General features: G+C 44.1%; 1 protein-coding gene across 1 annotated transcript; it reads left to right on the top strand.

Moving 5' to 3' along the window:
• The first annotated feature begins 492 nt into the window (after positions 1 to 492).
• On the top strand, positions 493 to 14,303 carry si:ch211-67e16.11 (uncharacterized). The gene is made up of 8 exons (XM_068571824.1): positions 493 to 2,091; positions 3,511 to 3,765; positions 7,029 to 7,271; positions 8,469 to 8,639; positions 10,535 to 10,666; positions 10,926 to 11,092; positions 12,825 to 13,091; positions 13,604 to 14,303. The coding sequence occupies exons 1-8, from the start codon at positions 1,797 to 1,799 to the stop codon at positions 13,778 to 13,780; spliced, it is 1,707 nt and encodes a 568-aa protein (XP_068427925.1). The 5' UTR covers positions 493 to 1,796; the 3' UTR covers positions 13,781 to 14,303.
• The last annotated feature ends 344 nt before the right edge of the window (positions 14,304 to 14,647 follow it).

Below are 14,647 nucleotides of genomic sequence, written 5' to 3' on the forward strand. Positions count from 1 at the left end.
CTTTCCCTCTTCCTCTGGGCCTCTCTTTCCCTCTCTTCCCTCCTCTTCTCTCTTTTTTCCCATTTCCATTCCCCTCTCTTGCTTTTCCTCTCATCCTTTACCCACTTTGCAATGTCCTTTCCTTCCCTTTCCACTCCCTATTCCTCGCTCCTTTCTATCTTCCCTCACAGTTTCCTCTCCTTACCTTCTTTTCTCTCTTTCATGCTTTTCCGTCCACGATAGTTTACTCTTTTTCTTCCTCTCCGACTATCATATTTTCACCCTGATTATTTCATTTACACCCCCTGCCCTGTCCTCTTCATCTCACTTCCTCCCTGTTTCCTTTCCTCTTTCCGTTCACTCTTTCCTTTCCTTTTGCTCTGCTCCTTCTAACCCCTCTTCTCTTTTTCTCTGCTCTTTGCAGTTTCCTATCCTCTTTTATTTTCCTTCACCTTTGATGTCCGGTCCATCTCTCTCTTTTTCTTGTTGTTAACCCTCTTTCTTCTTCCTCCCTCATTTCCTGACACCAGTCCTCATCTTCTCTCTCTCCTCTCTCTCTCTTCCCATCTTTCTCCCACTCATCCTTTACTCTCCTTTTTGGACTCTTCTCTTTTCATATCCTCCCCTCTATCCCACTGGCATGTCAGAGCTTGCAGAGAGAGAGAGGGAGATAAAGAGAGGGAGAGGGAGGGAGAGAGAGAGAGAGAGAGAGAGCAGGACTACTTCTGCAGAGCTGCAGGACGTTCCAGTCTCAGGAGCCACTGAGAGTCTGCAGGACGAGCTGCTCGTCCCAGAAGAAAGAAGATAAGAAGCAGGATCCGTCCTCTGAGGAATACGTCTCCAACGTCTTCTGACTCCCGGATGATCCATCACCTTCCAAACCCGCACCGAGCCTGAAGCTGCAGCTCCGTCTGGATCGGTTGAAATAAATCTTTCCTTCCAAAAGAGGAATAAAGAAGAAGAAGAAGAGGAGGAGGAGGGGGAGGAGAATGAAAACAGTCCATCAACAAAACACAAGAACAATCCCAAAAAAAGTCTGAATTGGAGCCTTTGGGGACTGTTGGATGTATTGAACCCTCTGAAAACCAGAAGAAAAGAAGAATAAAGAAGAAGGGAAAGAGTGTGAGAAAAAGGGTTTCAGGGTCAGATCGACCACAAGAGGATGTTGGTGTCTGGAGGAGATCAAATACAAAGAAGCGTCTAGGAAGACAGAAATCACGACCGCAAGTTTTGCTCTTTTTGTTGTTGTTGAAATCCAGAAAACAATAAGGAGGACGAAAGCAGAAAGAGAAGAAACTCAAGTTTTTGTTAACGATCAGAGACGTTGTAAATCAGCGTCTGCGTGACGCCTCTGAAGTTCAGAGGAAGACGGACTTTCAACCTGTCAGCCCAAAACACATGGAAGGAAAACACATTTTCCCTTTTCAATTGGAGATTTCCATCCCGTTATTCTGAAAGTGACGGAAGAGAAGAACTCAAAGAATCTGTTTCTGGTGAAGAATCAGCAGCAAAAGTTTTGAGGAGCAACTGACGAACTCGGAGGAAGCTGCAGAAACGCAGGACGGAATAAAAAGTATACGAAGGAATAAAAAGGAAAAAGATTAACGAAAGAAAACACAGAAATATCTGGGGGGAAAAGAGGGGGATTGATTGGAAGGGGACACGGAGAAGAAAAGGAATATTCGAGGAGGCAAAAGGATGAACCGAGAGGAAAAGGAAGAAATCGAATCAAAAGAATAAAACAAAAAAACTCTAAAGAACAAAATCAAAAAGGGAAAGAAAAGAAGGAAAAGAACCCAGATTAAAAGAAAGGAAGCATGAGGCTGCTGGTGCTTCTGGCGGCGCCGCTCTCCGTCCTCGTCCTGCACGTGGCGGCGGTGGCCCCGGCCTCGGCCCTGGCTCCGGCTCCGCCTCCGGCTCCGGCCCCGGCGGGCGGCGTGGCCCCGGGCCGGCTGGAGCGCTGGGTCCGCTCGGGCCTCCAGTCCCTGCAGCGGGACCAGCTGGACCGGTGCCTCCGCTTGTCCTCGCTGTCCGAGGCCGAGTGCAGGCGGCTCGCCCACCTGCCGCCGTCCGCCGTGGCCGTCTACGCGTCGGAGCCGCGCGGCGCCGCAGGTACGGAGGCCTCAGAGGGTCACAAGCCACTCGGGGAGGGGCGGTTTATGTCTGTACATAAAAGATTGATTTATAGTTAAAAAACAGTGTAAATGGGAACAGCAAGAGAACATGTGAGTTCCTCTTTGGTTCTCTTGAAACATCTCAAACATGCAACTAAAATGCATTTTTGCTTCGTCAGCATTTACAGTTGGTCAAATCTAATAACTCGTACAAAAACATGCTGCAGAAAAGTATGTTAAAGATGAAATTAAGTTCTTGACAATGGATTTTTAATTTTATTCTGGGCAAATTATAGTTGTTTTTTTTATATGATTAAATAGTCCCAATTATATGTAATAAGACATACTCCAGTGCAGAGGGTAAGTCATTTAAATCATATAATTCAATAAGGAAATGCTGTATTATCCTAATTTGCCTTTTTTTCCAGAATAAAACTCTAAAAACTGGATGAAGCCAGATTTTAAAAAATCACTTTGTTGATGTATTTGAATCAAAGGTTTGTTACAGACGGGATTGTGGATACGTTTTTGCATAAATTATTGTATATATCCGACTCTGAATGATATTTGAATGAATCTGGAGAAGCATGTAGATGGAGAGGAAGACGTCTGGCGGATGTAAGAGATGGAGAAGTGGAGATTTATCACTCATTTATATATGAAGAAAACTATTTAGAGAAAACTGCCTTTTTTTGTTCAGTTACAAACATTTGGAAACACGACAGGTCATTTTTGTATAATTTTGTCGTCATTTTTGTATCTTCGTTTGTGTCTTTTGGTCATTTTGTGTGTTTTTTTTCATGCTTTGTGTCTCTGGGATGTTTTTAAGTGAAAGGAGTAAAATAAATTAAATAATATACATCACCAAGAAACATTTCCAGTTGGGGACTTGAAGACAATTATGTGTTCTCTTACAAATTAAATTCCACATTTAAAAAATACCAACGAGGCATTATTCTCGAATTGGTAACTTTTGTTGAATTTAGAAAAAATCTACAAACACAAATTGACAAAGTAATAAAATAGGCCCCTAAATCTGGATCTTTGATCTTTCCACTCGTCATTAAAAGACCCAGAAACTTAAAACTCACTGCAGGTGTTAACCAGACCTGTTGTTTTATGTAATGTTGTTGAAGTCAAACTATTTCAAGATGTGTTTGAATGTCATGCTTAAGAAGTGATTAAAAATAATACATACTGTATTAAAACCCGTAATGTAAGAGCAAGAACTGCTCATACATTTGACTTAATGCATTTAAATCAGCCCTAAGAATGAAATACAAGAATCCGGCTCAGTGACCAATAACATCACTGGGTGCAAAAGTCGGCCCTGAAACTGAAAGTCATAGTTCTGTCGTTGTTTGTTCAGTTCCCTTTCTGTTCACTAGTGACACGCTTTCCCTCCAAACCCCTCCAGGTAACTCGGACAAGGTCCTGGCCGTCCTGCCGGACTCCTCCGTGAGCTTCAAGCCCCGCGGAGGCTTCAGCATGCTGAACCGAGGGGACGGGCCCTACAGGCAGCAGCCGTCCTTCCCCGGCTCCACGGCCCACGACGCCGTGCTGGTGCTGGACCCGAGCCCGGGGGAGAACTTCGGCCACCCGGTGGTCCTCTTCTACGTGGACGTGAACGTGACGAAGAAGAGGTGCTCCCACCAGGATGGCATTTACCTGGGTGAGTCATCCCCAGGTTTAGACTCTGTTTGAGTCATTACAGGTGTGCAGGAAACACTGGCATTAACAAACATTACATATGTATCGAAACCTTAAAGATATCTGTCTTTAATTGTACCGACTTTGCAACAATGTAGCCCACAGAATTCCATTGATTGGTCTTGACTTTGTCATTTTGCAACAATGTATCCTTGAATTCCATTTCCACAACTAAACTGCACTTTAAAAAAACCTTTTGATTGAAATGTATTTCCTTCCAGACTATCGTAATTTCCAATAGAGAGGACTTTTAGGCAGGCAGACATATTTGGGGCAGTAATTTTACTAAACCAAACACAGTTTTTGTGGTATAAAGAGAGTCTGATGCTGCTGAAGACCTCCGAGAGGCTTCAGGATGCGTCCTCCGCTTTTATACACGAGCACATCACCAATGAATTGAGTAAAAAAAAATACTGCTCACATTGTGTCACGTTCACAATTAACCTGACTGAGCCAATCAGATTTCAATAGAAACCCAAGATGGGAGGAGCCTCTCGTATCCCCTTCCCCTCATCAATATTGAAAGTATTAGATTGCCCACGCCATGGTCGAGAACCACACCGTATCTACTGAAAATATAAAAATGTAATACAAATAAATAGATAAAGAAGAAGTAAAAGTTGTAGTAAGAGTGATCTCTAATGGGGTGCCGCAGGGGTCCATTCTTGGCCCATTACAATTTCCGTTATTCATAATTATAATAATAATAATCATACCTAATCAGCATTTTAATGTCCGTCTTTATGCAGATGATACAATGTTCTACGTCCTTCTCTCTAACAGAGGCTCATCTTCAGTATGATAAACCCAAATATGTTTTAAAAATCAACACCTTCTCACACTAATGCATCAAATAATGCACCTACAGCTTCAACATATAATACTTTACACCAGTCTAGCGCCACTTTTGCACATCGGTGACAATGTGCCAGAATATGTTCGCTCAAGCATCATTTCATCTTTTCAAAATAAACTTCCATCATCACAAGAACAGGCAACGATTACATTACCTTGACGTTAACTTGATGATGCAATAGTATGACAGAAATGTGTGTGTAATATTAGCTTTCCACAGAGGTTCCACATGCCTTTTGTGGTTCTTTCTCTGTGATTATGATTGTGCACCTATGTGTGTACATATTTAGGGAGTGTGCGTGTAAAGTTCTGCATTTAACTGAAGCAGAAGAGAAAGTTAAAGTTGGATGTGCGCGGTCTGAAAGCTCCATTTATAGCTCATTGTGTGATGCGAGACACTTTCCTGCTCAGCGGGGGGCCGACCAGCTACATCTTCAGCACTGTGTGTGTGTGTGTGTGTGTGTGTGTGTGTGTGTGTGTGTGTGTGTGTGTGTGTGTGTTCTTGCACATCTTTGTGAAAAGCCACTTGAGGTTTAGACTGAGAAAGAGGACATTTGTGAGGTCAGATTATTGACCGTCACTTCTCTACAGACTAGTTTAGCTGCTTTCAGCGTCAAAGTCTTTCAGAATCAGAAGTGTTTATTTAGAAAGGTAGAACAATAAACAGACGTATAATAAAACAATACACACATAGTGCAATAATAGATACAAAAGGGTAAATAACAGTACATATATTAAAACAGTTAGGTGGCTTTACTCACTTTAAAATTAGGTTTAGATTTAAGGATAGTTCCAGTTTAACTGGCCAATGCTTGAAAATAAAAACCAAATTGTGAATAAATTCTCCTTCAAGTTTGGAGGGAGAGTTAAAGATTTTTTTTTAAATGCACTAGTATATATATATATATATATATATATATATATATATATATATATATATATATATATATATATATATATATAGATTATTCCTCATCAAGTCATATAAAATCCACATAACTGTGAGTGATGAAATCTGCGTATGGAGGAGGTTTGGGTGGTCAGGTGGGTAAAAACCACAGGACTTTCACCCAGGAGACCATTGTTCATCCGTTATCACACGAAACCAGAAGACTTATTTGACTTATTTGTCTTGTAACTTTGCATGGCGTCTTAAACAAAACGTTGACCTTTTTGTTACATAACTTCCATACTTAATAACCTCTTTGTTATGTCACTTCAGTATTAAAGTCACTTGTAAAATTATTTTAACCCAATCTTTGACCATTAACATAACTTCCATACTTAATTCAAATCAAACTTTGACATTTTTGTCATGTATCTTCTATACTTTAATCTTTCGTAGGTATTCTAACACAAATCCCAATCCTTTCCTAAACCGAACAAAGTAGTTTTTGACCAAAACGCAGGCTGTATCCATAGAAAACCCCCAAAACTACACATACAAGCTATTGTATGAGGATAAGTTGGGTGTAAAACCAATGACGGGTGAAGGTTTTCCATCCATCCCCCAATTTCTTTGAAATAATCATCTCCAACTGTATTCTGATTTTGTCCTCATGCATCCTCAAGGCATTCCCGTACGGGTTGGTTAGCTGGTAGCATGTTTCAACAGCGTACTAAATAAGCAAAAGATTTTGAGAAGTCGTCAACGCGACGCTGCGAGTGACGACAGAGAGACGGGGCAAGTTCTTCCGTGACATGAAAGTGAGAGTATTTTGGTCACGTCTGTAAAAGGGTCGACAATCAAACATCGCGTTTCTAAAAAGCACCACTTTTGGTGAGGGAGGGGGAGGGGCCAACGTCTTCACCGGGGATAAAAGGAGCAAAAGAAGCGTTTTCCAAAGTGCTTCATTCATGTAGAAAGAGTCCGAGGGGACCCGCGCTCTGCGCTGGTCCTCGCAAGGACTGCGAGACAAGACGTGTGTGAAAGTGCAAGTTGTGGACTTCCCGCTGTGCGAGCGGTTGTGGCCAGATGCGAAGGTGAATTTGGCCCCGTGCTACACGAACACACACCTGTCAATTATTCATACACACACACACACACACACACACACATCACTGGGCCCCCTGCTGGGTCCTGTAGATGGTTTTGGACCAAAGTCTTTTAAAGTGAAACTTTCTTTAGACCCCATTTAACCCGGTGATGGCAGGACGACGAAAGAGTTGTTGAGACGATCCAATGTTGCCCATCGTCAGCAAAAACTTGACTCTTTGTGTTCTCGCTCATCTCTGGCCATGTTGGCCGTGGTCACATGTACCAAGCGATACACGACCACAGTTACATTTGTACCTTTTTTCAGCCGGCAAGGGGAGGGTTGATCTCACTTTCACTCCACCTAAACGTTTTCTTTTCTTCCGTGTCTTCAGGCGAGGAGTGTTTGACTCTGGCCCTGAAGGGTCGTTGCCAGAACCAGCTCAAGCGTCGCCAAGCCGGGCCGGAGAGGCTCATGGGTAACGGACACGGCCGGCTGCGCGGCGGCGGCGCCATGGCCGCCAGCGGTGGGAGCCGCCTGGTGGAGCGCGCCGCCGGAGGGCTCTGCGAGGTCCACTTCCTCCCGCTGGTGGTCGGAGTCGGAGACGGCAACCGAACGCAGAGGCTGAGATGTGTCGGTAGGGCTCACGCGTCAATGCTTTCATGTAAAGGTGCAGAAGGAACTCGGAGGAAGGGGGCGCTGGTCTTCCTTCGTTTGAGGCGATGTCCTCCGGATTCTGATCTAAACGCTGAACACAGTCCGAGATGATAACAGCGTTTCCATCGAAAAATACAGGTGCAACATCCAACTTTGATCACCTGAGGACTCCTGGAAGACGGAGCATCATTGAGCACACAACACGTTTTTACATTAAAGGTATAATGACAATGTTAAAAGGCGCTGAATGTAAAATCCAGAGCTTTTCTATCGCCCCCTCACGGCAGAAATGTAGAGAAATGTCAACCTGCTGTAAAGAAGTAAGAACAGCACCAAAGTCTTTTGGATTCGTTGACTATCAGACGCCAGATTTTACAACAATCCACCCAATATTTTTGAGATGAGCAACAGAATTTCCAGTTGAAGTTGTGTCGCAACGAGCTCATTTTGTGTGTCAAGTTGTTTGGGATGTGAGGAAAACATGCTCGCTCGGTTAAATTGGGGTGGTTTCGCTTTATGGGTTGAGTGGCATTCTGTTTCACTTTTCCTGGTAGGAGGCTTTCCGAGTGAGACGCACAACTATTCTCACGTCCGAGCCAAGACCACCCACACACCTGCCGGCCTCGCTGCCAGCAACCTGGAGGCCTCGTGAGAAAGAGCTGCTGGGAAAATGTTATCGTGCTGTTGTGGCAAACATTGACATACCCACAGGGATAAAAAAAATGAAAAAAAAACACCTCTGGTGTGGGCGGAAACTGAAAAATTCTTATTAAAAAATGTAAATCATAAGCAAATATGTTGAACAACACAACCCAAAACTGCTGTATGTGGATGTATGGAACGCCATAAGTGAACTATATGGTTTGGTACATGAGAAAATACAAATTTTCTGTTCCCAAATGCCATTTTGGAGTCCTATTTCTAGGCGGACCTGAAACCTTTTCATTTCTTTCTGTGTGTCATCTTCATTTCCTCTAAACCAGAAACATACAGACTGATATTTACACATCTGAACAACATCTCACATGTCATCCTTTCATGATAACACAACATCATTCAAACGGCCCGCCTGGCTGCAGAGATGCACCCGTTTCAGTTTGGGTGTGTGTTTTTTGAGCAGAGGCCTAAAGAACAGGTTTCATGGGGGTTAACTGGTGATTGTGATCCGCTCCCACAGACCACGCTGAGTTTGCGCGCTGCCCTCAGCCGCTGCCGATGGGCGCGCCCGGTTTGCCCGTCTCCAGCTGCGAGCTGAACAAAAACACCCGGCGCTGCCACCAGCAGCCGCTGGCCACGCACCTCTCCTGCCGCCTCTACCAGACCTGCGATCACGCGGTGCTCATCTCAGGTACGACACGAGACACAAGAGACGCCAACGTCTGCAAACATGCACCCACAACACAGGCAACAATTCACAAAATACTACTTCTATGTAAGCCGCAATGTCTTATTCATGGAACGAAAGACAGACAATCTCCAACAGGACGTGCACAGCGTCCTGGAAACATCTGACAACATTTCCCTGTCTTGGAAATCACATATAAAAACAATTTGAAGTCAAATGTCCTGAAAAAATGATATGAAGTCTGCTGTATTTTCCCTTTGCTGAGGAAACGCTACAAGTCTATGAGTCAGAGCTCTTTATCACGGACAGTAATGTCATCTGAAAGTTATGTCAGGGTCCAATTAATCATTCATACACACGCAGACCAATGGGTTTCCATGACTGTAGACCAAATTTATATGATTTTTAACCAATTTTCCATGACTTTTTAATGACTTTTAGCCAATGTCCATGACTTTAAACCAAATGCCCATGAGCAAACATTGTGTGAAATCTGTGTGTGAACAGTAAAAAGTGATAAAATGTAGTATTTAAACTAACAATGAGGATTCAAAGCATACAGTAAACCTTAAATGACTCAAATGAATGAGAGACAATAGTTTGATTAAAAGAATAAACATTTATATAGATGCCTGTATGTATGCTGCTGATATTTTAAACCTCTTTCTTTTAAAAGCAGATTCATTATTTCACACTCAGCGTAAATGAACGTCATGAACACATGAATATAAAACATTTACATGACTTTTACACAACTTTTGGGATTTTCAAGGCCTGGAAATGTGTAAATAACCTAAATATTAAAATACCATGACCTTTCCAGGTTTTCCATGACCGGATAAAACCTGTTAAATGTTCCATTGGTAGCACTTTATCCTTAAAATGTAAATATTACTCACTGCTGGCTGTTTTCTTTATTATTCATTCTTTATTATGGTCCACGTTCAATTTGTCATTGTTCCTAAATGATGACGTCACAGAGTTTAAACCAGACTTCCACTGAGAGGAACACATCGGTGTATTACTGGAGGATAATCTCTAGAAATAAGGAGACACTACAAAGTATTAAATTGAAAAGAAAAATAATGTGTGGCACTTCATCAGTTCAGCTTTGACTGACCTGGGAAGTTTATGGAGTGCGAGGACGTTGCAGCGTGAATAATAAAAAGGCCCAAACATCGGACGGTAATAACGGTGAAGCTGTGGAACAGTTGCTCCGCCCACACGTGTGAACCCCATCGCCGCTTTACACCACCCATAAAACCAACCGCATGTAGCTGATGTCAGACAGACACAGAGCCTGGTGCATAATCACAATCACACGGCCAATAAAGACAGCCGGGCTTCAACCCGCTGAAAACTCTGGAACCAATTTCATCTCCAGACTTCTTTTTCCCTGTTTGAGTCGTCGTAGGAACCCAAAATTAATTCCAATACTTGTGTTTATCGTATGTATTTGTTCAGCAAAGTCTTGGGGAAATGTATATCTGCAACAACAACAAAAAAACACTTTTAAAAAGATATTTTGATCATAACTATGAACATCCAGCATCATATGAGCCAGATTCCCCAAAAATGCCTCTTGGAGCGTCAATAAGACACCTTTTTGGAAAGATTAGGACCCAAAGAATCAGAATCTACAACAAAAATCACAATAAAACAAAGTATTGGCCTGTTAGGAAGGAGTTTCAGTCAAAAAAACTGTGTCGTTTGATTCAAAAATGGAAAAATTATGTATTTTATGACTAAAGATTGTCTGAATGGGGCATGCTGGGACTTAAAATGGCCGCGGGAGGATTTTCGGGCACGGTTTCCAAAAAGTGAATGTGTTCACGTTGCCCTCTGAACGTGTGTGTGTGTGTGTGTGTGTGTGTGTGTGTGTGTGTGTGTGTGTACAGGCGGCTGGCAGCAGCAGATGACGTTCCAGCGGCACGTTGAGAACCTTCAGAGGTTCTACAGGATGCTGCAGAACAACGGCTTCCACAAGGAGCACATCAAGACCTTCTTCGCCAGCAGCGGGCAGCTTCCCGGTAGGACGCCGACGCTTCGGCATCACTAAACCTCAAAGTTTTAAGTCTGTACGACACGCACTTCAAACATTATAGCTCGCTCCTGGCAAAGCACGGCACAAAAGCATCGAGTCACCAGGAAGTCATCGGTGGAGACATCGTGATGCGCAATAAATGGATATGACCAAGAACACGTCGACGCAAGTGTTCTCATAAAATGACATTTCTTTGCAGTGAAGTTCCTGATTTATTGACGTGTCTCGCTCTCTCCCCGCTGCAGACGACGTGGAGGGCGTGTACTCGGCCACGGAGAAGGCGGTGATCCGTAACCACGTGTCCTACGTGTGCAGGAAGCAGCACTGCGCCGACACGCTGGTCCTGTTCCTGAACTCGCCGACGCGCAGCGACGGCGCCATGCTGCTGTGGGACGCCAACCTCAACGGCATCGTAAGAGCGACGCACACGCACACGCACACGCATGTCGAGGCATGGTGACAGACGGACTAACGGTGCATTGACACCAAAACACTTTTCAGCCTGATTTTACTCGCCTGACTTTATGTAGTCAATTCGCTTTTATGCAAACATTCTCAGCAGAAAGGCGGCGCGTCTACGTTACCCCAAATTACCAGCACATAGCCTCACTAGCTAACGTAAACTGACCCGGTAACGTTCCTGTAGTTAGCAGCACATAGCCTCACTAGCTAACGTAAACTGACCCGGTCACGTTCCTGTAGTTAGCAGCACATAGCCTCACTAGCTAACGTAAACTAACCTGGTCACGTTCCTGTAGCTACCAGCACATAGCCTCACTAGCTAACGTAAACTGACCCGGTCACGTTCCTGTAGCTACCAGCACATAGCCTCACTAGCTAACGTAAACTAACCTGGTCACGTTCCTGTAGCTACCAGCACATAGCCTCACTAGCTAACGTAAACTGACCCGGTCACGTTCCTGTAGCTACCAGCACATAGCCTCACTAGCTAACCTAAACTGACCCGGTCACGTTCCTGTAAAACAGTTTTCATTATATCTACCATGAAAAAAACAACTATTTCTGCGTTACACTTGTTGAGGAAACACCACAAACGTGGTAACATCACACTCCTCCGTGTCTGGGTTCATAATATTTTCCGTAGTCGCACACAGCTCCGACTCCTCCAGGACGAGTGTCTGGACGGCGGTGACGACGGACGCAGCTTCTCAGCGCAAATGACACGAAGAAGGAATATTCAAACCGCTTTTTCGCATCATCATACTTTTTTATGACAGCTGTAATATAGAGGAAGATAATCTCTGTTTTGTTCTTTTTGTTGTCGTCTTTGAGTGTGATTGTTTGTATAGTGTGTCAGTATGTTATGTTACTTTTCTTTTGACTATAAACTTTTGGAAAAAATAAATTAGGCACATTTTAATCATATTTACAGAATAGCACTGTGTGTATTTTATCCAAACACAAACTTTTCACCATCAGTCGAACATGAAACCTTTTTTTTTTGTGACATTTTCCACAACTTAATTTTCGAATTTCCAGTAACTACGATAGGTCACACAATGGTTTAGTGTGTGTGTGTGTGTGTGTGTGTGTGTGTGTGTGTGTGTGTGTGTGTGTGTGTGTGAGTGTGTGTGGAGACTATCAAGAAGAAATGTCACACACACAGAAACAAACTTGTCTTCAAAGCACATCAACGACACAGAGAGGAAATGATGCACACACATGGGAGCCATTATCAGCCTGATAAGATGATTCCTTTGATCACACACACACACACACACACACACACACACACACACACACACACACACACACACCAGGAGGACCACCCAGGCGAAAGTATTTCTGTTGTTTCTCAAAATTGTGGCCATGAGCTCATGTGAAGGTCGTTATTATGGAGAAATGTTTCTGGTACCGGGCCCAGCGGGCTGCGGTTAATGGCTGTAAACGAGATGTAAGATTGTGTTTTTAATAATTCTGTTTATTTGTGATATCACATCTGGAAATACTATAAACATTAGAGACTTTTAAAAAAAAAAGAAGTGAAACCCAACGGATGCACATTGAACATCGTTGATTTTACTGAGATGTAAGTGCACATAGGAAGGTATTAATGACTCTCTCTCTCTCTCTCTCTCTCTCTCTCTCTCTCTCTCTCTTCCCCCCCCCCTCCCCCCTCCCAGGCTGACCTGAAGGAGCGGTACTCCGTGAACGAGCTGCTGGCCGACCTGGCCGGCTGCCGGGCGACGCGCGTGCTGCTGTTTGTGGACCAGAGCTACAGCGGCGTCCTGTCCAAGCGGCTGCGGGGGTCCCAGAAACACATCAACGTGGTTCTGATCCAGCGGCAGACCCGGCAGACCCACAACCACCAGCGGCCCGGCGCCGGCTGGGAGGAGGGCAGCTGGTCCTACATCAGCCCGTCCAGCTGCCTGCTGGACCACCTGGGAAAAGTAATCCATCACATTGAGACCACGATCAGGGTTCCTGGAAAAATGTATGACGTTTCAAAATGGTTATTTCCAGGCCTGGAAAAGTCCTTTAAACAAATAGAATCACAAAGGTGTAGTAAAATGTATGTAAATGTGTTATATTCATGTGTTATATTCATGTGTTCATGACGTTCATTTACGAAATTTGGTTAAAAGTCATGAACATTTTGTAAAAAGTCATGAAAACTTTGTAAAAAGTCATGAAAATTTGGTTAAAAGTCATGAAAATTTTGTAAAAAGTCATGAAAATTTTGTAAAAAGTCATGAAAATTTGGTGAAAAGTCATGAAAATTTTATAAAAAGTCATGAAAATTTTGTAAAGTCATGAAAATTTGGTGAAAAGTCATAGAAATGTGGTTAAAAGTCGTGGATAAGTCGTGGAGGTCCATTGGTCACAATGTGTATGAACCCTGTTTAAAGATGTCTTCTCCCCCCCCTCCTCCTCCCACCCCTCCTCCCCGTGATGTCATCAGGGCACCGGGATGTCCCGCCTCCTGGAGCCGTGGGCCGGCCTCCTCAACGTGACGCTGGCCGGCGCCCCGTGCAACGCCACGCCGCCTCTGACGGACGGCGAGATGCGGCGAGAGTACCAGGGCTGCCAGAACCTGCCGACCGCGCTGTGGCACCAGAAACACCGGAGGACCAACTGAGAGAGAGAGAGAGAGAGAGAGAGAGAGAGAGAGAGAGAGAGAGAGAGAGAGAGAGAGAGAGAGAGAGAGAGAGAGAGAGAGAGAGAACTAACGCTGGACACACACACACACACACACACAGAAGACGTACACATAACGTAGGACTTTAGTTGCCGTGTGCTTGTGGGACGCTGGTGTGTGTGTGTGTGTGTGTGTGTGTGTGTGTGTGTGTGTGTCCTCACTCAGACAGTAACCATGGCGATGACAGCCCATCCCAACGGGAGTGTCCTGAACACCATGTGAACCGTGTGTGTGTGTATGTGTGTGTGTGTGTGTGTGTGTGTGTGTGTGTGTGAGTTCAGCAAAAGGACAACCACTTTGAGACCATTGCTCGCTTACGCTGGGTCGTGTGTGTGTGTTTGTGTGTACGTGTGTGTGTGCGAGTTTGTGTGTACGTGTGTGTGTGCGTCAGAGCTCACTTAAACATTTCAGAGCCAATCAACTTTCTCTTTGTTCCCTCTCCTCCAACACCCCCCTCTCTTCCTCTCCTTTATTTCCTCCTTCCCTCCATCTTGTTTTCTCCTTATCTCCATCTTCCATCTTTAATTTCTTCCCGGTGTTTCTTTTGGTTTTGTTTTCATCTTCTTCATTAAAATAAGTTCAGTGCACCAGAAATGTGAATGAAAACGCGTCCGCCAGAAATCTAAACTCAAAGGCCACTTTCCTGTCTGTAACCTGCTTTTATCTCACAGTCAAAAGATTTATTTATTACCTCGTGTTTCCAAGGTCAAGAATAAACTCCGACGGTATTTTTGGAGAGTCGGGGCGACAAATCACGTCAAGTCATCACATCCAGGAGCCTGTTTCTCACTCTTGTAACAACACGGC

The sequence above is a fragment of the Clinocottus analis genome, unplaced genomic scaffold (genome assembly GCF_023055335.1).
Source record: "Clinocottus analis isolate CAN_PGR_092001 unplaced genomic scaffold, fCliAna1.0.p SCAF_12, whole genome shotgun sequence".
In the NCBI taxonomy this organism is placed as follows: domain Eukaryota; kingdom Metazoa; phylum Chordata; class Actinopteri; order Perciformes; family Cottidae; genus Clinocottus; species Clinocottus analis.